We start from the raw sequence: 25,647 nt of genomic DNA, 5'->3' as shown, positions 1-25,647 counted from the left end.
GTTAAAATTGGAGAGTCTCTTATTTCATGGAATCAAAAAAACAAACCAGTCTCTCGATCATCAGCAGAAGCTGAATATAGAAGTATGGCAGCAGTAGTAGCAGAGGTTATGTGGTTAAATGGTTTGTTGAAAGAAATCAGTCTCAGTCAGTTTGATAAATCTTTGATTTTCTCAGATAGTAAGGCAGCACTGCAAATTGCAGCTAACCCTGTTTTTCATGAACGAACTAAGCATATAGAGATTGACTGTCATTTTGTACGAGATAAAATCAAGGATGGAACAATTCAGATGCAGCATATTGGAACGACTGAGCAACTTGCTGATTTAATGACAAAAGCTTTAGGCGTCAAGCAACATGAGTACTTAGTATCCAAGTTCGGGGTTAAAGACATATATCAGCCCTCAACTTGAGGGGGAGTGTTGAGAAGTAAAACAGTTAGCAGTTAGCAGGGTAGTTAGATTCTGTTATATGCGAGTTAGTTAGTTAGTTAGTTTGTTAGCAAAGTCTATAAATGTAGAATACATTATCATTATTGAAATATGATGGATGATTTTTGATCATTTCAACACTCTCTTTGAGAGTGCAATGTGCCTTATTACTACACCCAACACTCATTTGGCAAAGGACATTTGAAATGTTATGGAGCATTAAAATTTTGTATTATGAAAACAGGGAAAAAGAATTAAGTAATTAGGATATAGCTCTAGAGTTCCAAACTGAAGACCTTGGCCAGGATGATAACAACAAAAGCAAAGGACATGAGCATTACAGGACATGAGCCTTTGCTACCAAGCATTCTACACTGTACAAGTGAAGCTTTTCCTAGTATAATATATTCTCTCAGAAAATAATAGTAAACAAACGATAAATGCATGGAAAAGTCTATATCTAAGACTAGAACAAGGTATTCAGGATTTACCTCAGCAGAAATGCAAGTTTATCACATTGTCACAAGTGGCATTGCGCTTGATCTAGATCAGAAAATCCAAAGAGCAATTTTACCTGCAACCATCTTAGAATGAGCTTAAAACCATAAGCATTTATCAATAGGACACTAAGAAGTTAGTATAGAACACAGCAAAAAGATGCTTGAATTTGATGCAACTTTCTAGAATGAGGTTACTAAATGCAGTGGATAAAGATCTTACTGTAGTTCCTGAGATCATTGAAGTTTGAACCAGCAAATTCATGTAATAAAGCAGAGAACGTCCAGAGCTAATAGCACCTACTCGTGCCAAAATCATCTTTTCTAAATGAAAAAACATAGCCAAATTTATTGTATCAAAATCTTCATTGAACATTCTTACCTCTTAGTCTCAGAAGAAACTTCATGAAAAAACCTACGGGGAAATTACTACACCTCTACGATTTTTAACTGCAGATGCAGTTGGAAAAGTGAAAATAAAGATCCATAAACCAGGAAACCAGGAAAGAGAACCCTATTTCGTTATGTTCACAAGTATAAATGGTTACACAGAACAAAAACTAATTTTATTCGGAATATAAATGTATGTACATTGCTCTCAGATTTGTAAACGCTACAGCCAGGATACAGTGTTTACTAAGATATAATTGCTAAGACATGCAAACTTGTAGGAACAAAAAAAGATCTTTACAGCCGAAGTCACCAACTTGCGAGAAAAATTCAAAACGTCCAAATGGTTCACTCAAAAGTCAACTTGTGGATGAGTCTACAAAGAATCTATCGTAACCTAATTGGGGACCGGACAGCCAAAGAACTATCCATGTACCGTCATTTCTTGATGACAGAGATTATGCTTTTGTTTTAACTGTATAATGAACAAGACTATACAAAGAAAGCAACTCAAACCATCATATTCAAGTCGGAAAGATCATCCATGGGGATTTCAAGGCCCATGAAGTCATGATCTTGTAAACCATCATCGTCAATGTTCAACCATGAACCCAGATCTTGTCCTGGTAATTGTAAGTCATCCAATACATCCAGGGCAAACTCATCTTTATCTTTGGCATTATTATTTGCAGTTATCTCACTTGACTTTGAGACAGAAGTTGATGTTTTGGGTTCTGACATCTTGCCAAGAAGGCCATTTACAGAAGCAGATAGCTGAGTTGTTTTCTGCTTAGGCTTTGTTTTTGATTTCCTTTCCCCCTTTGCATTGGATACTGGTCGACCAATCTTATTAGGTCCATTTCTAGATAAAACCTCTCTACCATGTCCGTTTCCTTCTCTATCTCTCTCACTCCTCTTTCCTTTTGTACTACTTGACAAAGAACTTCCAATGACTGGCTGGGCACTAGAAGTACCACCAACCACATCCTCCAGCAATAACTCTCTCCTTTTCCCCCTGTTAGACCATGAGTCATCTTTAACAGTAGTTTGATCGGATGACCGATTTGTGGGTAGAAGCAGATCAGAAGAATTAACAGCATAGCTATCCCCATTTTGACCTGCCAGAAGTGACAATCTACAATTAAATTTGCACCATAAGACCAAAAAGAGAAAAAGGAGAGAGGATAGAGAAAGTTCAACAGACTGCAAAAAATTACCATCGAGAACATTTGGCAGATGAATACATTATATGGGATTAAACACATACACACAGACACAACTACATGTGGGAATTTTACTATCTCCATAGGAATCAAGTGCATACCTGAAGCTCTAGCTTCCAGAAAGCGGGTTGAACTTTTGGTGCATGGCTTTCCAGATTCAGTATCTGTAGGCGAATCTACTGACTGCACACCATTTAGGTGGGAAGACCCAGAAAGAAACATGTCTCTAAGCATGGGCTCATCAAAACAGCTCCTGCTTGTATCTTCAAATTTATGACATCGATCTAATGTCCGTTTAACAAATGCCAAGGAAGCTTGCTTGATCATTTTGTTGCTGGAACTCTTAGTAGCATTAGGACCCCAACAAGTCTATTAAAAGATTATGAATAGATCATCAAAATAGAATTCCAGAATCATATCATAATATATCAGCACAGGATAAGAAATGGGTAAATAAGCATTCTTAGATAATTAAAAATTCTCAATGGAAAATGGAAAGCTGTAACACAGAGGGAACAAGCAGATTTATCCACCTTTAAATAAAGCTCTGGAGAAAACTAGGGAAGCAAACTTAAATTTCGAGACAATATCCCATTTACAATATAAAATTTGCAACAAAAAGAAAAGTACCCTGTTACTTATCCACTTGAACTACCCTTTTCATTAATGCAACTAAAGAGAAAAAAATGAGAAAAAAACCTAAGAGTTATTAGATAAAAATCTCTGTTGACCACTCTTCACAAGGCTTTAAATACTTTCCGCTATCAAAACCCAGAGACTCAAAAGGTTATATGTGATTGTTTCTTGAGAGCAACAAGGAGAAAACCTAAGCATATGTACCAGAAAGGAGAAGGACAAAGTATCCAGCCTCAAATTAGGCAACATATAACCACATTATGATCATGGTGAAACAGATTCCATATATAAGATCAAGGAGAACTGCAGAAGCATCATCCATTTGGGACTTAGTGAGCAACCCAGACTTTGTCTACATTGAGATGGTGTATCCTCACTATCTGAATAAAATGAGGAGTTTGAACTGCCCTGTAGGAGGTATTTCTCTCCTACGACATTGAAGATTTTCACCAACTTTGGCACTTTCTTTTATATTTGATCAAGGAGAAACAGATTCCATATATAAGATCAAGAAGAACTGCAGAAGCATCATCCATTTGGGACTTAGTGAGCAACCCAGACTTTGTCTACATTGAGATGGTGTCTCCCCACTATCTGAATAAAATGAGGAGTTTGAACTGCCCAGTAGGAGGTATCTCTCTCCTACGACATTGAAGATTTTCACCAACTTTGGCACTTTCTTTTATATTTGGACCAATTGCTTAAGATTAAAATATTGCTATCCTGTCCATTTGCATCTGATTATTTCTATTTTTATGCAAGTTTTAGTCCACACAATCAACTAATTCCTTGAATACCTTTGACTTTTCCTCTGGACCAGAGCTTAGTTTCTACATTCTCATGCTATCAATTTGGCAAAACATGCTTGGCTCTGGGTACCCAAAAATTTAAACATTATGATAATAGGTGCATGCAATTGAAAACCAAAACAAAAAGGAGAATGAGCATTAAGAAAATTACCATGTACTTTTCATAAGCCATCGTGACAAGTTTGTCAAGAGCACATTGTTCAAATTCCCTAAATAAAAAAACGATATGGTTATAGATGCACAAGGCACCAAAGATTTTTATGTTAAAAGGCAAATGAATACAAAACTCCATGAAGAGAAAGGGTAAAATAGTACTTCTCCTGAATTGTTCTTGTTTCCAAGGCCGCTTTCAACAGTTTATCAAGTACGCCTTTCTTTTTTGAAACCTATGCAATTCACAACAATATTACAAGTTGAACTTCTCAGAACAAGCTTTGAACTTTATGATGGAAAATCCAACACTAATTAGCACAGCCAAGAAGAAAGAGCTTGTTGAATATTTAATGACAGTTATCATGAGACAGAAGGGTGGAAACAATAATGCAAGAAGAAAAGAGAAAGAAATATCAGATTGTATAAGAGATACAATCATTCCATCAAGAAAGTACCTGTTCCTTGTGCTTCTCCTCTAGCTTACTAATGTCCTCAAGAATCTCAACATCCCCCATCTGTGCTATGTCAGGCTGAAAAATAGTGAAACATATGAAGTTAAATGCATTAACAACCTTAATGTCAAGGGAGATAGAGAAGAAACTAGAAAGACACAAGCATCTGAAGTAGAAAATAGAAAGACACAAGCATCTTAATGTCAAGGGAGATAGAGAAGAAACTAGAAAATAGCCCTTCAAGATAATAAGAGTGGACATACATGCACCACCAGACAACCAACAATTCAGATAACATAGAAGCACAGACCAGACTGCTAGATCATAATAGTTATTGATTTTGAAACAACAAAGAGAAAGGGAGAAAGTTATCAACTGCCTATTTCATAATATTATGTGACAAAACAGACAATTCAGCAATTCATATAAATATACATGGAGAAGAAGACCAACCAGTGGTTCTAAGAAGATTCCAATACTCTGAGCCTCCAAAATGAGTTTCTCATTTGTTGTCATACTCTCATACTGGAGTTCTGAACAAACCATGCCGGGCATCTGTTGGTCTGGGAAACTGCCATTCCGGGAATGACTAAAATTTGAGTTAGTTCCTATGTTTCCCAACATATCAACTTCAGGATCATCATGTTCTGGCTTCTCAGTTATCCTATAACCATCGAAAGAAGCATGCCCAGTAGATTGGAAGTTAATACAAGTCAAACCATTGCATCCCAATTCTCCATCCATCTCAAATCCAGTTTCATAACTATCAAATGGGAGGTCTTCATTTCCACTGTCAATATCTTCTTCTGGAATTAAAGCTGATAGAAACCTTTGACAAAGGGGAATCATATTATTGTCCCTTGTATCCAGGAGCAACTGTTGTGAATAAACTTCATCAACTGATGCTACAGCACAAATTCCAACATCTCTTTCATGTTCAAGCAATTCAAACCCATTGATGGGGATACTACAACCATCTGTAATAGAAGGAACTGGTGTTGATCCCAATTTGTTAAGTTCATAATTTCCCTGAAAGATATGGAAAGAGTTTAGAGGGACTAATATACTCGTGAAAAAGATGAGTTCTTGAGACTAAAACTAAAATCATAATGTAACAGAAAGCATTTTAAGAAATTCAATATGAAACAGTGTTGTAAGTACATCCTCACTAAGTTACTTTTACAATTTTCAATGAAAATAGTGCATCCAAAGAAGGTGTAGGCACTCTGTTGTCATCCACTTTTTGAAATGTTTACAAATGTGTTGCAGTGTCACAAAGAAGTGTGGTTGAAGACAAGTCCTAACTGTTTTTACTGTTAAATATATAAATTTGGCATGGTAGCACAGGATTGCAAACTATTTATTCCAAAATCAAATAATAAGATGAGTTATAGAAAACTAGTCACTTGGTTTGACAATCATTCGTATAATATATATCAGCAAGACAACAAGAATTTATTCATTTATCTCATGCCTTGTTTTAAAAGATTTTGATGAAAACAATAACCCATGCCTGTTGTAGTGACAACAGAGGGTCAAGGTCTAGGTTCAATTCCACTTTTCATCCTACCATGTTGAAAAGAAATCACCCTATACTGACCAAAAATAAAATACAAATGGCAACCAATAATTCATGTGTAAAGCATTTCAATAAAAGATTTAATCTAAAATGATTTCCCAATAATCCTTTCTCCTGAAAAGGGAATACCTTAAGGGGTTTTGAGAGACACACAAGATATTAATTAAAATAAGCTAAGGTCTTATGGTAACAGCAACTATCAATCTTAATCGGAGGGACAAGCAACAATACCTGCTGCTTCAAATAGGCAATATCTGCATCAGATATGAAACCAAGAAAAGGCTCCATCTGCCTCCAAAAGGTATTCGGAAAGGCACGAGCTGCAATGACAGTAAAATCAACCAACACAAAAAGGTAGATGTTGAACCAAAGAAAATAACATGATTTTGAACCAAAAAAACTAAAGATTTCAGAATACACTACCAGAACTAGTAAGAGCGTTTACAGCAGCCACCAATTCTTCATGTCCATCCTCCAAACCAACTAAGAGAAGTGTACAAAATGTATTAGAAGCCACGACCATGTAGCAGGAGATTTAGAAATTCAGAAAATTTTGTTAAGTATTGTTATATAAAATCCAAGGATATTTAAATTTGTTAGCTTGAAGTATAACTACCAAGAAGATCTGCAGCTGCATTGATTGCTGCATGCTTCTGGCGAGCATAGGGCTTGCGGTCAGTGAGCTTCCTAGTTGGAGGACGACCAGCCTTGCTGAGCAAAATATTCATCGAAATATGAGATTTCAATCAGAAGGAATGGTGGTTGTTCAAGACCACAATAAAAGAAATATTATTAGTGAAAGAGGTAACAGGTGGGCATGTAGGAAGAAGTATTTAACCTCTCAGCCTTATCCAAGCCAAGCCTAGCACTTCTGAGCTGTTTAGCTGTTCCCACATTTCCGTACTTCTCAACCGTCATTGGCATAAGAGATCTTGTAGTAGTAATACCCCGCCCAGTCCTCCCTTGTCGACGCACACCATCGCCAATGTCTTCTCCATTTATCAGCTTATTCTTTCTTGATGGAAGGATCAAATTTGAAACTTTTTGAACATTCTGTCCAGCTTTCTCATCTATTTCATCAAACTTTGTCACCTTCCCTTTACATTTAATTTCAGCAGCCCCAGACTCCTCACTCTCAGAAAGAGCAGCTGAAGATAAGGCATCACCTTTTAGTTTAACTTGTTGGGGAGAACCGCTTGACAAGCGTCTAGAATATCCTGAACCAATTTCGTTTCCAGGCATATCAGATACTGTATCCAGTAATGGAGTTTCATCATTATTTGAAAGAACAGGAACAAGATTTGTTCGTCTAGCACTTCGGGAGCTCTTCTGTGGTCTCTGACTGGCCCAGTGAGCAACAGGTGGTGATGAAGACTGAGTTGATATTGTGCGCTTGCGATTATTCACTCCACCAGCAGTGGGTGGTTTATTTGTACAGTGAGAAAGCTCCCAGTCATTTGATGCCGTTCTATGAACAACTGGTGACAACTTTGGGGCAACTCCAGAACCTGATCGTGGACCACGAATAGATGCATTCATTTTGATGTTTGAAGTAGGACTAGCTGAATTAAACTCATCGCGAACACTCATCCTGCATATTGTAGCGAATGAAAGGCATGCAAATAAGTACACATACTGCAGGAAAACCCTAAAAGAAGCACACCAAGACACAGAAATATTTTTAAATAGAAACGAGCCAGCAAAATTTAAGCAAAAAATGCAAATCTGTATTAGGAAAACGATGCATACTTGTTAACAGCTCTTAGATTCACTCTCTCTTTATCAGAAGCAACAGGACGATCTCTCTTATCATTGCGAAGGGAACTGTTATCCAGATCAGTCCTAGAGACAGATGATCGTGGACCCAAGCCTGTCGGCAGCGAGATACCTTCTGATTTTCCAACTCCAGCAGATCCATTAGAAATTCCTGACCTATAACAGGTTAATTTATTTATTAATAGAAAATCAAGAATAGGAGGCATCAAAAGTTTAAAAAATAAATGTAAGGCAAGGTTCAATACATGGAGTATTCCAAATACAAGATTTGAAGAAAAGGCACTCAAGAAAGACCCTAACACAATTTCCCTACGGCCGCCATTATGACCGTCTGTTATGGAAAGTGCATCCCTCTATAGTCTGATCCAAAGGCTCTTATAAAAATTCTTTCGTTGTATCTCTCAAAGTGATGTGCTTGGATCTTAATCAGAACTTAGAAGGTGAGATCAGGTCATGACTGAAGTACTAAACAATTTCCCTATTCTCTACAACCACCACAATAATCATCTATTAAGGAAAGAGCATCCATCTATAGTCTGAGGCGAAGACCCTAACAAAAGTTCTTTCTTTATGTGTCAGAATATCATGTGCTTGGATCTTTAATCAAAAGGTTAGGTCTAATCATGACTAGTACTCTACCTCTCAAACATTACATGCAAGATCGATTAAGGCAATTTGTTAGATGTCCAAAGCACCAAGGCAGAAACAATTTCGCTTAATCTAAAAGCTCCATACCATGCATTTAGGTGATTTTAGATCTCAAGCAGAACAGCATGCCAAATAAGGATAGTACAGCAAAGGAATATAAAAGTTCAGTAAAGCAAAATAAATTAATACAAGAATGTACAAGGGTTACCATAAACATAGTGTTACAGAGATAGTGTCATTAATACCATACTCAACATAGAATAAGAACCTCAAAAATTAAATGTAAAACTAGGAAGTGGAATAGAAAAGGACCTCAGAAGCACAAAATACAAGCTTGATATCAGTAATTCATTATATTCTCCACAACAAAGGTAATTAAAAACAAAGGAACAAAGAATGCAGTAATGTTGAAAAAAAGCCGCTACTGCCATCATAATTATGATTGAAGCCCCTTATCCCTAAAACTCTCTGGGCAGTGGGCTGAAAATATCGATCATACCATCATATCAATGTTAATAATCAGACCAGAGGTTGAACAGGAGGGTTGCCGGCGCAAGTCTTTCAACCTGCTGCTCTAATGTTAATACTAAAAGCATTAAATAAGTATCAAATACAGTGTACTAAACCAAAACATGCATTAATTTTTTTATGAAAAAACCAAACACGCATTTTACTCAATGGGTTCACCCATCAATTGAAATAGGAAGTGGTCAAGGGTTCAACTCTTAGAACTTACAAAAAAATCAATAATAAAATAAATACCTAAAACTTATTTGATACCTAGCCCTTAACAGATGTTATTAAGCTAACCATTCAATCACCATGGCATATGCACAATAGCAGAGCTTTCAGAAGACCTACCTGAACTCATGGGAGTCATTATTTAATCTTGATCGAGCATCAGAAACAGGTCTTTGTTGTATTCCCTGTTTAGGTTCCCGGTAACCTTCGATGGGTTTAGTTGATACCATACTTGGAGATACATCAGGTTTTATCCCAGATCGTTTTTTCTTCATCTTTGCCTTTTCCCATCCATCAACAGCACCAGCTAAAGTTCGATCTTCACCCTGAACTGCAGCACTATTTGGAATTCTGAGCATTTCCCTATCCCTATCTGCATTACCAGGCTGCCTGACTAGAGAATTATTCTGCAATATCCATCTAGATTCATTAGAACAAATGTTAAATATTCTATATAAGAGATAGCGAAGCACAAAGGGTGCACACATGTAAATTGGGCACCAAACACCAAGATGAGACCAAAGATACAAAAACTACACAAAAAAAGTAAGAAAATGCAATGAAAAACCAAATTCATACCAGAGCATGTGTAAAACAGAATATTATGTAGGCTTGTGTAATAGGAAATGGTTTTCCAATCACTTATATAAGTACTAACTCAACAACTGAAATACATAAGAAAATCTTTTGAAAAGGAACAGTAAAGGGAACAAACCACCTATCATCATCTCACAGGATCGAGAGAAAGAAGCAAGGTTTGACTCAGTGACAAATGGACAAAAAAAAGAAATGAACTAATATAGAAAATTGAAGGGAAAGCTAGAGAGAAGGAAAAAATAAGCAATAATGACAGCAGTAATTACACACTAGGATACTGCACTCTTCGATTGCAATCATACTTGAATATGGCACGTAAAACAGCCATTGCACAAACTTACTAAATACATTGTATCTAGGCACAATAGAAGATATAATATCATCATGACAGAAAATGCACAAAGATGAAAGATATAAAAGATACAAACCCTAACATCCAGCAGAGAAGTTCGAGTACGTTTATTAGGAAAAGCACTTTTAGGCCTTTCTTCTGACTTCTGCTGTTCAAATTCAAAACCTCCAGCAATGGAATGATTATGTATTCCCATCTTACCAATGCTTGGCCCCAAGACTGACCGATCACTAGATAGCAAAGCATTAGACCGGTCACTACTAAAGCTTTCTGATCGAGATCTCTTCTTAGATGGAATGGTTGGGAAAAACTTGTTGAAGACTGATAAGGCTTCATTGAAAGTTTTCATGCGCTCCCTGTTAACCAATTACATTAAAAACTAAAGACAACTACAATCCAAAAAAAAAAAAAAAACAAAGAACTACCTCGCTTTGACAGAGCAATCACGTAGACCAGTCTTAACTCGTTTGATTTCCTCAGGTATGGGAGAAGGCAGCAGCTTGCCTTTTGACAACAGAGTTGGAGCTTCATCAGCAGAAATGCCAAGAGCAACATTAATGTGCCGCTTAAAGTCTCCTTGGCGACTAGACTTATGATCAGCAGCAACCACCTTGGGATCAAAGCGCAAGCACTGGAAGAAGTTGGATACGTCTCCTTGGGCTACTAAGGAAGTGCTCCTCGACATACTTGCCAGAGAAGATTGAATTTGATTATCCAAGGTCTCACGAAAGCTACCTGATCTGTCTAATTGAGCAGCTAAGTGGGCTCCACGCTGCCCACTAGTGTACAGTGGCCTATCTGGGCTATCAGAAGGCAGATCAAACTTGCTAGACGTTGCCATTGCATCAGGTTTTGAAAATCCACAATCTTACAAGGCCAATAAATAAAGTGGTGCATGACAAATTTGCCGTACAACAGCACATAAAGGCTGATTTAAACTCTTAAGGACCAAAAACAACCTATCTGCAAAGGAGAGAAAACTGAAGATGAGCATATAAATTTTGTATTAGATCCCAAATCCACTGAATACTACTTCAAAATTCATGCTTTTTTATGCATAATGCACATGTAAAAGTACAACTAGAAGCAGTAGGTTAAAATTAAGTCGTAAAGTAATCCCCAGTAGTTATAAAGAAATATCACTGCCCATGGAACTAAAATGGCATTCATCACCTTCAACAGCCTGTGCCATAAATCTTTTATGGAGTGCAAGTAGAAAAACAGCCACATCATGTATCATTTATCATAGATATGTGCACACACACGAATCAGAGTGTAAGTGCTGGAAAATTTTTTAAAACCTTACATTATCAAATTAGAACTAATCAAACAAATATGGAAAAGAAAATAAATGATCGTAAAAATACAGGGCTGACTTCATTAACTATCTCACCTTGATTCATGTGCACACATCACCTCATCATGAAAAATTATATATATTAAATAATTTACCTTGTTTTATCTGATAGAATCATAGTTCGCAAAGTTAGCCCCAAGTCAATTTCAGCAAATTAATTAAACTCGAACCAAAGAACGCTGCCACTATTTAACTAGCTGCTCCAGCTGAAAATATTCTATATATCATATCACTAAATATCTATCTCACCCAAATAAGATCTAGAAGGACAAACATTATTTAACTAATGAAACTAACTTTGATTTCAGCTGCCGGGACATCTAGTACATAGCAATCAGTAATAGCAGTATTCCCATTTTAATTATTTCCTAATCAACATTGCTTTTCTGTTTCTCCCTTTTTTTGACTAAGCCAGAGATAACATATACAATTGCATTCAACTTAACTTTCCTTACTTCAATCAAACCCAATCTAAAATTCAGTCACATAGCAATCCAAGAAAAAAACAATAATTCAGTGAAATTCCACAATATTGCTTCATTATTCAACTAATCAACAAAACCCAGCTTCATCAAACGAAAAATGCTCTATCTTGCACAGTAAAAGCCACTCTAAACTAAAAAAAAAATCAAAATCGAATCCTCTAAACTCCACGATTTTACATCTCAATCATACTTCATTAATCGAACCACAACAATTAGAAAAAAAAATCGCAGAAAAACCCTAAAAACTAAACCAAGATGAATATCATAAAACAAACTGAAATTTCAATCAAACAAAATTTAAAAAAAAAACAGTGAACAATTTTTAAAAAAAGAAAACCCTAGAGCTTGTAATCAAAGAATGTGAGTATATAGAAATAATATACCTTCAATGAATCACAAACAAGATTCGATGGCGGAGGCTATACTTTTTTTTAAGCAAATAATTAAAACTTTTCTTTAAATTAGGGATACGAAATTTGGCTTTTTATTTACGTAATTTTGATTGAAAGCTCTAAATCGAAGAGTGGGAAAGTTCGTACATGGCCATGGAGGTCGAAAGCGTTCCCCCCTTTCTCTGTGTTTTGATCGGCAATGAAAATTTGGGATTTATTAAATGACGATTATACCCACCTTTGATGAGGGAGGTGTAGTGTTATTGAATAAGGAGTTTTTGGTGAATTAGAAGTATGTTGAGCCGGCTCTTATGAGACAGCTTGTGGTTTATGTAATGTGGGAGAGTCCTTTTGGGTATTGGTTTTTATTTTCTCTTTTAGCAAAAAAAAAAAACTTAAATTAACCATAAATTGTATAATTTCAGACTTTTTCAGTTAAAAGAAAATATTTGGACTTTTAAGATCATAGAATCTATGGATTCAAAAATATTCTCTTCCTTTATTTTTTTTGAGTTGACAATTGGCAATGTAATTTACTTAATCCACATCCATCATACTCAATTCTATTATTTAAATATTTAATTAAATTAATGTTATTTTATCAATCGAATTCTTATTCCGTTATAAAATTATTAAAAATCTATTCATTTTATAAAGCAAATGAATATTATTTTGATTTGTATGAAGTGGTGATTAAAACTTTTATTAGACACGGGTCCAAATCGTGTCACTCTATCTCTCAATCCTAATATTGTTAAAAAAAAAAGTAAAGTAACAAACATTAGGCTCAAATATATCACAAGTCCCTACCCTTTTCGAAAAATTAGAATATAATCCCTGTATTTTCATTTTTTTTGAGTTTAATCCCTTTACTTTTTCAAATTTCAAAATTCATATTCAACCATTAACACTCTGAAAATGTTTTCTATGTTTTCCTGTGTTTGTTTCATGGAAGACAGTTTGGTCAACGAAAAATTACTTACAGATCAATGAAAAACAAGTTATTTTTATTGTAAAATGACTTACCTTTTTTTAAAAGTACAACTCATTTTCCGGAAAAGAACTCATTTATGAGTAATTTATTTTTATATAAAAATTAACTTAAATAAAGTTTAATGTTATTATATTAATAATAAATTTTTAGTTGTAGTTTTAGTTTTAAAAATATCAATATATTAATATGAAATCTAATTCTTTTCAATATTATTAAACATACATATTAATTATTTATATTTAATAATATAATAATTTATTTATAAATGGTTAATAGAATTTATTGTTTTAATAAATTATTTAATATTATAATTTTATTTTAATAATAAAATTTAAAAATAATAATTTAAAATAATATTCTTCATATGTTAATATTTTAATAATAAGTATATATTACAACTATAAATATACTAATAATAAATGTTTTATAGTATAAAGGTTAAAATATGTCATAAGTCCATGTACTCTTCAAAATTTTGAAATTTAGTCTTTATACTTTTATTATCAGGGATTTAATCCCTCTACATTTTAGATTTGAAAATCAAGTTCGATTGTCATAGTGTTAACATTTTTTCTGACAACTTTGTTGATGTGACATATTTAAATAAAAATACGCGCTTTATAGTCATGTAACTAAAAAATTACATTTGTAATTAACCTAGATTTAATAAACATTTTTAATAGTGCCAATAGCTGAACCTGAATTTTGAAATATAAAAAGTATGACTAAATTCCCACAAATAGAAGTACAATGACTAAATTTTAAATTTACGAAGAGTACAAAAACTTATGACTTATTTTAACTTAGTACAAAATATGAATATTTTAATTATATAAACATGAGTATCTATTTAAATAATACTTAGCTGCATTATCCCTTGCAACTCTAATATGATAATATGCACTCCCATATATGTAATATGTGTAATTTAAATTAGGTTTTAATTAAACATTATTTATTTTCAAGTTTATATATGATATTGATTATTACAAAATATTAGATTGTTATAAAATAAATTTCGATTGTCGAAAAGAAATTGTACTATAATATTTTGTAACAAATATATTTATGTCATGTTTGTTTCACAAAAAATAACTTTTAAAAAATGATTTCAGAAAATTTTGCCAAATAACGGAAAATATTTTACGCAGAATCATCCAAACACTAGAAAGTATAAGTTTTTCCAAAAAAATCAATCCATTTTTTTAGAAATCATTTTCTGAAAATTATTTTCAATGAAATAAATGCATGTAGCACCTTGAGGTCATGTCACATTCAGGTACTAGATTGGACCTAGATATCAAATTCAGGAACAAAAAATTATATTATCCCAACAAAGTTTTATGACTCTGTAAAAAATATTTTATTGCCTCATATTAAAGATTTAATTGCACTAGATATCCATAAACTATGATCCTCGTTTTAAATTGGTCCTTAGAGTTCAAAACATTTTAATTACATCATCATTCTATCAATGTTATACCAAGTAAGTCATTCTATTACCAAAATCATCAATTTATCTATTAAATAAAACATCAGATATTTGTGACATAATTTAGGATGAAAATTTTAAAGAAAATGGATGTTTTAAAAATATTGGTTTTGAGGCTTTTAAAGCTTTTACAAAAAATTTATTGTTGACCATCTTTTTATTTTCTTTGTTTTACTTTCTTAATGTTATGTGGCAACTCTATACTTTTCTTTGAAATATTCGTTTTAAATTATGCTACATAATATTTAGTATGTCATTTAATGGTTAAAATAACAATTTTAATAATAAAATAATCTAATTGATATAACATTAATAGTTTGGATATACAATTAGGATCTTTTGAAGTTTTAGAACCAATTTAGAACGAGAGTCGTAGCTTGGGGGAGATATGGTGCAATTAATTTCATACCAAACTATTGTAGTTGACTCTCTTTTTTCCTGAATTTTGTTGCTTTAAATATTTTTATTAGGGTAAACTATACTAGTAGTCATCCAACTATGTATAAGTTTTCATTTTGGTCATTTAACTAAAAAAAGTTATAATTTGGTTATCAACGCTTTCGAGATTTTTTTTTGTCACCCAATCGTTAAGTGACTAACGGAATGATAACATGCCACTTTTTAATTGGTATAATAATAAATTTAATCATCAATCTTGACATTGAATCTATATAAAATATAAAAAAAAGAAACAATATTCATTTTAGAATATTTATTAAAAACTATAAAATTTAAAAATATTTAAACACATAAAAAATTAAAAATATAAAATATCCATAAAATCTCATCCAGACACTTTGTATAAAATTGTATTATTTAGCTATTGAGAGGAGAGGAGGCTGATAGAGAATTTTAGGATAGAGTTTTACTTTGTTGTTGTTTTTTAGCTTATTTTAGCCACTTTCATTTTTATTTGCAGTATTTTGTATTTTCCCTTTTAGATACTTTGTAAGACCTTCTTTATATTTCAATTCAAAACAATTGTTCTTGTCCCATAGATAGTTAAATCTCTAGGTGGTTAATGGTATAATGAATCATGCAAATGAGTTTGATTGATTTAGTTAAAAATACATGCAAAGTGTTCGTAAATTGAAGCTACTTACATTGCGTAGGAGAGATGATCCTAAGTAAGAAGAGTTAATCCTTATTAGAATTATCCTATTAACACACCGAGCATTGATAGTGATAAACAAAACGTGCGCTAGCTAAGGGTATGAGAGTTGAGGGTTAGAAGTGATAGTTATACTGGACGTGTATCAATAGAGTACTAGAGTATAAGGGGTGCATGAACCTTTGTTCTTATAGCCCTATTAGTGTACCAATCATCTCATTAGTCACAATTTGATTACTTTGCATCAATATTAAGTTCTTAGTTGATAGTTTAAATTTAATTCATTTATTCATTCTTTATGCATTCAGTTATCGTTTGCATCAATAATTAGCCCACAAATTTGTTGGTATTTTAGATTGATAAATCATTAATATTTTCCTTTTTATAGTTGCAATTCTTATTTCCTAAACGATACATTCAGTTCTCTAGATTCAATCTTTGTAATACTTTTCGATGAGTATTTCATTATATTATTACTTAAATAACAACTCATTTGCAAAACAATAAACTTCAAAATATTTTTTAGATTTTTTTTTATTTTTCATATATGTATTTACCGTCTATAATTAAGATTTGTGAGTATTTCTCCCAACAATTTATATCCAAAGTTCAAACCTGCATAAATGTTCCTACATTGCTTTGATGGCCTTTGTTCTCATGTTGTTTATTTTTCATGTTTTAATTACAAAAAGACATTTTCATAATCTTTTAACTGAGTTGGTGTCTGATTAACTCGTGACACTAACTTAGTTAAGAGTTCAAATAATAGTATAAATTATGACACATTTACGATGTGGGTGATAAAAATTTATATAAACAACAAATAAGATTTTAGTTGAAATAGTAAAGTATAAATGTTTAAAGCATACTGTCTTAAGTTCAGATCCATTATGTGTATATATATTTTAAATTTTTGTATATAAAATATATAAAAAGTCAAAAGCATTTTTAAAACAACATAATTTACTTTATAAAGTAATGTTATTTTAGTAAATTCTCAACTAAACTTGTGTTCGATTGACTCGTGATATTAAGTTATTAACTTAGTTAAGAGCTTAATATATAACATATATTAAAATAAGTTGTTGATACCTTTTTACAATAAATCACGCTTGAAGTTAACTCCAGAGTTAAAAATAGGATGAAACCGTAAATTTTGTATTGGATTGATATGAGATTAAAAAGTTTCGAGGGCTAAAGCTAAACATTTTACATTAAAATAGTTCAGATTGAATTGTTATTTTTTTTAAGGTACTTAAAAGTGAATACATTTTAATAGATTTAAAATAATTAAATTGAAGTATTAACTGTACCATTTAGACGAGTAGTATGAGTTCTTGCAAGACAAGGGTAAGCTAGATGCATAGGAGCTTGTGTTTACGAATGTTCTTTAATACCCAAGTCATCACATGGTGTAATCATAGTAAGCAAGATAAATTAGGGAAGTAGTAAAATTGAAACAAAACAACTAAAAATTATATGTCTAAAATTCAACCCCAACCTAAAAAATTATTTATAAACACTTAATTAATTTATCTATAACTTAATTATTGTTTTTAAAAAATATATAATTTTAATAATTTTTTTTAATTTAGTATTGATTAAAGTGATTAACTTCTAAATAAGTTGATTGAGGTCGACTGGAAGTATGATAATTGTGTGTGAACTTGTGTTTTGGAATATTCTTTGATACTTCGATCAATAAATGATGTAATCATGGTAAGTAAGATAAATTACAAAATAGTAAAATCGGGAGTGGCAAGAGAAAAGCTTGAATATTTATTATTGATTTATTAATCCTTCGAGGAATTACTTGAAGATTATTTATGAGTTGATCGTTTGGTCATGTTAGTGTGTCAATTACCTAGTGATTAATTTGTTGATCTTATAACCTCGCAGGGACGACGCCAAGAGGGTAGATAGAGGTCTAGCACCCTCAAAATGACAAGTTGTTATTTTAGTCCCTTGCAATTTTTTAAAATTTTAAGTTAATTTAATGGTTAAAATACATTTTAGCTCCTAAAGATGAAATCTTTTACTTTATTCCTTTTAAAATTATAAAATAACAAGTATATACAAAAATAAAATTATGCTTTAATCCCTCTAAAATTTTATAATTTAATTTCGACTCTAAAGATAAAATTCTAGATTTGTCACTTGATTTTTTCAATATATTTTTCTATAAATAAATATGTATGAAGAGCACTAACTAAAGGTGGGTTTGGATGGGTAGTGAGTGCGATGCGTTTAGCTTACTTTTTGTTTCACGCTATAGTATCGCTACAGTATCTAATTTCGCCGCTATCACTGTTTTTACACTAACCTCAAATAAGTGCACTGCTCATCCAAATCAGCCCTATGAGTGTTTCAACTTTCTATAAAATAAATATGTAGAAATTTAAATTTATTAACTATGAATAAAATCATTGAATTATTTTATATAAATTCTAGTGGAGTTGAATATTTAAAAAACAAAAATGAATGATTAAATTTTAATATAATTAAGTTAACAAAGGCTAACTTGCTATCATAGTTCCACCATTTTTTCACTAAAAAGAAACTCCTAAAGGCAGCAAGATCACGTGACAATAGATTATAATAAAATCACAGTCGGATAACAAGCACGTGAGGCGGGGCCCACTTGAGACTGGCGCCAAAAATACTTTACTTTTAGGGTAATTTTGCCTCAGCCCTTGTATTCTTTGAACTTTACAAATTTAATCCATTTACTTTTAATTTTAACAATTTAGTCATCAGGATATCTAATTTAAATTTATGCTACATTTGAAAACTAATGATTTGGGTGCAATTACTTATAATTATACATGGAGGAATGTTTAGATAATCATTGTAATTAATAGGTCTCATTAATTTGAGTCTAATTTAAACACTCAAATTACATTCCCCAATTTTATGAAAACATTGAGAATTAGGATAATTATACGGATAATTATAATTAACCAAATTTAAATTCAATTACCATCATTACTTTCTATATACACTCATACATGGTTTAAGTAAATGAAATTAATTTTATATAATAGAATATTTTAAATTTAGAAAATATATTTTATTTTAAAATATAATTATATTTCCATATACTTGACTTACAAAATATTTCCATACAGGTTTTATTACTTGTTTAGAGAACTTTGTTTTCAAACATTATTGATATTTTTTATGATAATTAATATTTTTCTGGTTATATAGTGGTGTAATTATGGTTTGCACTAAAAAAAATTAACATAATTATTATCAGCTAAACATATCTAAGGAATTACTTTTTTTATAATTACAAAGTGTAATTATTAGTCTAATAATTTCTTTTTTTTAATTTACTCTATGGTGTTTAAACACACTTCTAATGAATACAACTTTTAATTTAAATTCAAGCCCTTCGAATATTAAAATTTAATGAAAGTTCCTTTAATAATGATTATAAATTTTAAAGCAAACAAGGCTAAAATTTGAAATTAAAACTAGAAAGACTAAATTTCAATGATCCGAAAGATATAGGGACTCGGGGAAAAATAAACCTTTTTCCTTAGAGGAACCTTCGCATCCTTTACACGAGTAGTAAAAACGCGTGGCTAACCCATTCCCATCTCTCTCCTCTCTCTTTCTCGCCAAAGAATTTTATTTTATTAATATTAAAAAATAAAACAAGAATTAGAATTTAGAAAAAGCTAAGGAAAAAAAGAGAGAGACCCAAACATCATTCAATTAAGGAAAAAAAAAAGAAAGAAAAAGCACTTCCATCTCCGTCGTTTAAAGCAAGTTTTTAATTTTTTTTCTTTGCTTCGATACGATCAAATCACCTGAGTGAGAACATAATTTTTTTTTTGCTTTTTTAGAGATTGAAAATTAAGCTAATTTATTTGTTTTTTTTAGATAGTGATAGGAAAAAAATAGAATTATGATTTCGTAGCTACTTTTCCTCCTTTTCTTTCTTCTTCGCATTTAGATTAACCTAACCTAACCCTAGGTTTTTTTTTGGTGTTCTTGTTAATTTTGTATTTGTTTGTGGTTTAAGGTAAAAGACGGAATTCTAGGTTTTTTTCTCCCTTCTTTTATTTTATTTTTTTTAGATTTTTTTTACTTGATTGATCATCTGGATGTTTATGGGTTGTCGGTGCGGTTGATTTGAAGTTTAGTGTCGCCGTATAATTTCCTCGCTTTTTTAACGTGAGGGGATTTTTTTAAAATTAGGGTTTCGGATTATAGTTTAGGGTTGTGAATTTCTTTTTTTTTTAAATTACTTATTTGAAGTTGATTGATGGAACCTTGTGTTGGTAATAAGTTTCGACTTGGTCGTAAGATCGGCAGTGGCTCTTTTGGAGAGATCTATCTGGGTTCGTCCCATGCTTCTTTTTTTCCCGTTGCCTATTTGAGTGTAAGTTGGTGTTTTTTTTATTTTTTATAATCTCCCTTTTCAGGTACGAACATTCAGACCAACGAAGAGGTTGCCATTAAGCTTGTGAGTAGTCTTTGTTTAAAATTTACTTTCAATTTTTGTTGATTTTCTTGCTTTTTGGTTGTTTTCTTGTATGGTGACTGTAGTTTGTTGCTTTTAAGTTTTAAGTTTAACATTCTAAAAAGTAGCGATGTCGTTGCTGCTCTGTTTAGGTTTTAACCTGAGCTTGTGTCTATTAAATTTCATTTGTTAACTAATGTTTAGAACTTAGTGATGCAGTCGAGCCATAGGATAATGTTAAGGTAAGGAGTTGTGGAAATCTTTTATTCATTAGTTAGTTGGCCTCTAGCCGAGGTGCATGTGAAGAAGAAATTCTATTCCGATTTCTTTGAGGTGGTTCAGGGGAAGCATGGAAATTGTGCTGATGTTTGGAGCAACTTGACATTATGCTTCTGGTTTTTCACAAACTCCGGGTAAAATGGAAAGCATATTATTAGTTATGGTTCAAAATGATGGGATCATCATATCTCATCAGAAAGAGGATCAAATTTGTTAATAAGTGAATATTTGCATCATAGTGGACAAGAAGAACATGCTCTGGATGGTTATATCCTGAGATAAATAAGGTTGAATGGGGTGACTTTCTTTTTAGCGTTGATTACCGATTTATCATTCTATGCATGTTATTCTCATTATTTTCGCTCACTTGGTCTGAATTCATTTAATGTTTATCAATCAATGATGCTTATAAGTTTCTGTCAGGAGGCATTCAGTTTCGGTTATATTAATTTTCTGCTCGAGTTATTGGTTTGACCCAATTACTTAAACTTTAAACTTTTGATGTTCTGTATAAGAATTGCTTGCTTATATTTAGTTTTGGTAGTGGTTTCTCCTATGTTGTGGTTGTTTTAGCTATAATAAATTCTTTTTGGTACCTGAGGAAGTTAATGACCTTTTCTTTAATGATCAGGAAAATGTGAAGACAAAGCATCCTCAGTTGTTATACGAATCGAAGTTATACAGGATCCTGCAGGGAGGAAGTATGATATGAATTTTCTTTGTCTTTCTAAAACATAAAGTGTTTGTTTCTAATTGTGGTTGTTTCTGAATTTCAAAGTTTATTTGTTTTTCACTTTTGTTTCTTCTGACTGCAATTGTTAATTTTCCTCTTCTCAATAAGCTATGGTAATGAGCGCTACTCGTGACAATTTTTGTCTTGGCAGCTGGGATTCCAAATTTGAGATGGTTTGGAGTTGAAGGAGACTATAATGTCCTGGTTATCGATCTGCTTGGACCTAGTCTTGAAGATCTATTTAATTTCTGCAGTCGGAAACTCTCATTGAAGTCAGTTCTAATGCTTGCAGATCAAATGGTAATACTGTAGACTCATAAATTTGCAACTTTAGTTCCTCTTCCAATAATGTCTTGTCACTTCATGCCATTTTATTTATTCTCTCCAGATCAACCGTGTTGAATTTTTTCATTCAAAAGCATTCCTACATCGAGATATTAAGCCAGATAATTTTCTTATGGGCTTGGGAAGGCGTGCGAATCAGGTTTGTGATTTCTGTGCAAAATATTAATATGCATAGACTGTGTTGCAGGAGAATTAATGTGTTATTGCTTTTCACTTTCACGTAGGTATACATCATCGACTATGGTCTAGCTAAGAAATATAGAGACAGTTCAACCCATCAGCACATTCCATACAGGTGAAAGAACTTAGCTTGCATGCAATCTGTTGTATTTTACGTATGGTTTTAAAGGCCTGGATTTGTTTCATCCTCCCCGCCTCCCCAAAAGAAAAAAAAACCCACATGACTCCTAATGATTTGTTTTACACGTTGCATGTTTCTTGTAGCAGCGGTAATGATGATACATGAACTTATTGACACCGGCATGTCTATGTTTCAGTGTTCCCTTGCTGATTTATTCTGTGATAATTGTTGATGTTCTTAGCCATTTATATATATATCCTTACCTGGTCATGTCTGTTTCAGGGAAAATAAGAACCTGACTGGAACTGCAAGATATGCAAGCATGAATACACACTTGGGCATTGGTATGTACAATCAATCTTTATTTCTGTTCTCCTTTCTTCAACATATAGACCTTACTTGAAGTCTTCTTAATTTTGATTCTTGGCCCTTCTATACCATCTAGAGCAAAGCCGTAGGGATGATTTAGAGTCTCTTGGATTTGTGCTTATGTACTTCCTAAGGGGAAGGTGATTCTTGCCATCTACACTACTATTTATTTATTTATTGTCTTGCGTTCAATTCCTTGGCAATTTTCAATATTAATGCCTATTCTTTTTACAGTCTTCCTTGGCAAGGCCTGAAAGCTGGCACCAAAAAACAGAAATACGAGAAAATTAGTGAGAAGAAAGTTTCTACTTCAATTGAGGTAACGAGCTCTTAAATCTCGCAGTTGCAATAGGTTTTTTATAAAGAGAATTTGAGGTAATAAAAACAGGTAGAGTTATGCCTTAGAGGTTATGATTTTTATGTGAACTTGTGACTGAAGATTGACATTGTTGCAGGCCTTATGTCGAGGTTATCCTACAGAGTTTGCCTCATACTTCCATTATTGCCGTTCACTAAGGTTTGATGATAAGCCAGACTATGCTTATCTCAAAAGAATCTTTCGTGACCTCTTTATTCGTGAAGGTTGGGGTTTACTTTTTAGCAGTCCGTTTTGTTAACTTGTATTAATATACGAAGATCAATTTGACACAGCATTTTCTCTGTACTGTTTTTGTTCCTTGCTAAAATAGGCTTCCAGTTCGATTATGTCTTTGATTGGACCATTTTGAAGTATCAGCAATCACAGTTGACCAATCCTCCCGCTCGAGCCCTTGTGAGTGCTTGCAGAGTGTTTTACATCTTTTAGTGGTAATCACTGTGGAATTCATCTTTTGTAATGCTTGTCTTTGTTAGGGCCTCGGTGCTGGAACAAGTTCTCCCCTGCCACCTGCCATTGCGAATGCTGACAGACACACAGGTTACTTTTCTCCTCCACATGATTGTCTTAAATAGCTTTAGTTTTTACTATCTATGTTTTTGGTTACTCAAGCGCGTGTTACACGCATACATGCATAGTTTGCATACCTGGCATGCTATTCCATTTCCCGTGTTCTCAAATTCTCTTTGATATTTGATAAGGAACTTGAATTGCTGTTTTGTTTCTTTCAAGCTAAAAGATCATGTTATGCTTGGAATTAGACCATTTACATCTCTTGCTTGCAGCTATGGAGGACACACGAGCAGCTGGTTTGTCATCCATGGATTCTTCTCGGCGGAGAGCATCAGGACCCTTGATGAGTTCTGGAAATTATGCGAAGCAGAAGAGTCCAGTTGCAAATGATCATGTAAGTACTTAAAGAGTATTGTAATTCTTTCATTATACGGTTGTGTGCTTATGCATATATAGTTGTTCAATATTTTTTTGTCAATCTTTCATTTCAGTTACCGTCTTGCTTCCCTTTTATATTTATGATATATCCGTGGTAAAAGTACCATGGAGGCCCTTATATTAGGAGTCGGATTGCATTTTGTCCTCTATTAAAAAAATGAGTAAACTAGTCCCTGTACGTTAGATCAAAGAGCAAACCGGCCCTGCTGTTAAAAATTTCATCTATTTTTACTGCTAAAAACTAGTCCCTGTACATCAGCATGAGGTACACGGGACATGCCAATATCACTGTCGGGTTATTTGGTCAGCCATACTAGTTTTTAACAATACAAAAGGTTGAAGTTTTAACAAAAAGGATCAATTTGCTCTTTGAACTAACATACAAGGATTAATTTACCCATTTTTCGAGTAGAGAGGGCAAAATGCAATTTGACTCCTGGTATAGGAGCCTCCATAGTATTTTTATCTATATCTGTAAGGTTTCATTTGTGTTAGTAGTTGAGACCAACATTAACCTAAATGCTAATAATTTTCCATAATTTCTCTGGCGCAAGCATGTCACCTTTTTTCATTAAATCAAGAAGCACGTTCCAAAGTTGGATATGTGCTTTTGATACCGTTTACTTCAATTAGCAACATGTATTTGGTATTGTTTTGAACTGCTCCTATGAAGTAGTCTCATTACTGTTTTATATTTTCATTATTATCTTTCAAGTGCCAGCTAATTTGGATTTTACTTCAACCAAGTTTATTGGGCAGTCAGGTGGATCATCTTCAAGGCAAGTTGGTGTTTCTAGCAGTCGTGATGCATTTGCTGGTAGCGATGTTGACCCACAACGTTCTCGTACAGCCTACGCTAGCCCCGGAGCACTGCAAAAGAATTCAAGTCGACAGAGAAGTCCCATTGATTCTGCCGACCCTAAGCGTTCAATGTCTGCAAGAAACACCAGTCATGTCAAGAACTATGAAGCGGCCCTCAAAGGAATCGAGGGCCTGCAATTTGAAAGCGACGAGAGAATTCACTATTAAACGCTTGGATATACAAAATTTGTTGTAAAACCGTAAAAATGGTTGATGTACTAATACATTTTCCAACAGAGTATTTGGGGAAGGTCCGAGTTATCGAAGGAATTTGCAACTTGGAGCTGTTCTTGATTTGGACTAGTGGGGTGGGCAAGTGCACACCTGAAAAGCATAAAATTTGTGATCCACTTGGATGATGGAAAGCTTTGTGAAGTAAACAAACATTTTGAGTGCTTAAAATTTGAATGGTGTTGGGCTGTCAAAGTTTTTAACAGTGTTTGTGTTATAGCATTGGCATGTATTATTTTTGTTGTTTTTAATTAAATGGTATTGCTTTCCTGTTTTTAAAGATATATATGTTTTGTTGGTCATGTGGTTGTTGCTTATTTGAGATGTGAAATTATATGGCATTGTAAATTATTTACTTATATTCATACCTTTCTTTTCTTCTGTTTATTTGTGCTACATCTCTTTGATGCATTGATGGTATATATATATTTGCTTGAATTCTACTTGCAAAAGTTTTGGATTTAGTCTTTGTAATTTAATCTAATCAGTTTTAGTTTTTGTATTTTTTGAATTAGTTAATTTTAATTTTTGTATTTTTAAAATTTTGAAATTTTAGTTTTCACCTAAGCAATGGTAATGTTAAATTCAATTATTAGTTTTTTTTGTGTAGTTTT

At 32.9% G+C, this 25,647-nt stretch overlaps 2 protein-coding genes across 4 annotated transcripts; one reads left to right on the top strand and one right to left on the bottom strand.

The window, feature by feature from the left end:
- Positions 1 to 1,470: 1,470 nt before the first annotated feature.
- On the bottom strand, positions 1,471 to 12,815 carry LOC121219221 (uncharacterized). Of its 2 annotated transcripts, none has more exons than XM_041096987.1 (15): positions 12,664 to 12,815; positions 10,708 to 11,245; positions 10,359 to 10,638; positions 9,454 to 9,740; positions 7,918 to 8,100; positions 7,007 to 7,759; positions 6,785 to 6,879; positions 6,592 to 6,651; positions 6,400 to 6,488; positions 5,043 to 5,618; positions 4,593 to 4,667; positions 4,300 to 4,370; positions 4,136 to 4,193; positions 2,641 to 2,908; positions 1,471 to 2,434 (listed from the first exon to the last, which is right to left on the bottom strand). In XM_041096987.1, the coding sequence occupies exons 2-15, from the start codon at positions 11,121 to 11,123 to the stop codon at positions 1,827 to 1,829; spliced, it is 3,819 nt and encodes a 1,272-aa protein (XP_040952921.1). In that variant the 5' UTR covers positions 11,124 to 11,245; positions 12,664 to 12,815; the 3' UTR covers positions 1,471 to 1,826. The 2 variants fall into 2 exon arrangements, with proteins under 2 accessions (XP_040952921.1, XP_040952920.1); XM_041096986.1 differs by having other exon boundaries at positions 12,508 to 12,813.
- A 6,970-nt stretch (positions 12,816 to 19,785) lies between these two features.
- Positions 19,786 to 25,317, top strand: LOC121203427 (casein kinase 1-like protein 1). Of its 2 annotated transcripts, none has more exons than XM_041096985.1 (14): positions 19,786 to 20,465; positions 20,550 to 20,590; positions 21,498 to 21,567; positions 21,751 to 21,899; positions 21,988 to 22,083; positions 22,169 to 22,239; positions 22,528 to 22,589; positions 22,691 to 22,754; positions 22,849 to 22,933; positions 23,070 to 23,196; positions 23,304 to 23,386; positions 23,467 to 23,530; positions 23,776 to 23,897; positions 24,701 to 25,317. In XM_041096985.1, exons 1-14 carry the CDS (start codon positions 20,390 to 20,392, stop codon positions 24,968 to 24,970), a joined length of 1,380 nt encoding a protein of 459 aa, XP_040952919.1. In that variant the 5' UTR covers positions 19,786 to 20,389; the 3' UTR covers positions 24,971 to 25,317. The 2 variants fall into 2 exon arrangements, with proteins under 2 accessions (XP_040952919.1, XP_040952918.1); XM_041096984.1 differs by having other exon boundaries at positions 19,790 to 20,465; positions 24,689 to 25,317.
- The last annotated feature ends 330 nt before the right edge of the window (positions 25,318 to 25,647 follow it).

This window comes from Gossypium hirsutum, chromosome D07 (assembly GCF_007990345.1).
Source record: "Gossypium hirsutum isolate 1008001.06 chromosome D07, Gossypium_hirsutum_v2.1, whole genome shotgun sequence".
In the NCBI taxonomy this organism is placed as follows: Eukaryota; Viridiplantae; Streptophyta; class Magnoliopsida; order Malvales; family Malvaceae; genus Gossypium; species Gossypium hirsutum.
This window is presented reverse-complemented; position numbering and strand designations above follow the sequence as displayed.

Bases quoted from the DNA above. Each gene is read 5' to 3' on its own strand.
- LOC121203427 (XM_041096984.1), top strand. From the start codon at position 20,390: ATGGAACCTTGTGTTGGTAATAAGTTTCGACTTGGTCGTAAGATCGGC. The intron at 21,568-21,750 runs GTATGATATGAA...TTGTCTTGGCAG, and splicing joins CAGGATCCTGCAGGGAGGAA to CTGGGATTCCAAATTTGAGA. The intron at 22,590-22,690 runs GTATGTACAATC...TATACCATCTAG, and splicing joins GAATACACACTTGGGCATTG to AGCAAAGCCGTAGGGATGAT.
- LOC121219221 (XM_041096987.1), bottom strand. From the start codon at position 11,123: ATGGCAACGTCTAGCAAGTTTGATCTGCCTTCTGATAGCCCAGATAGG. The intron at 5,619-6,399 runs GTATTGTTGCTT...CATATCTTTCAG, and splicing joins TTGCCTATTTGAAGCAGCAG to GGAAATTATGAACTTAACAA. The intron at 4,194-4,299 runs GTACTATTTTAC...TTTTTTATTTAG, and splicing joins ACAAGAACAATTCAGGAGAA to GGAATTTGAACAATGTGCTC.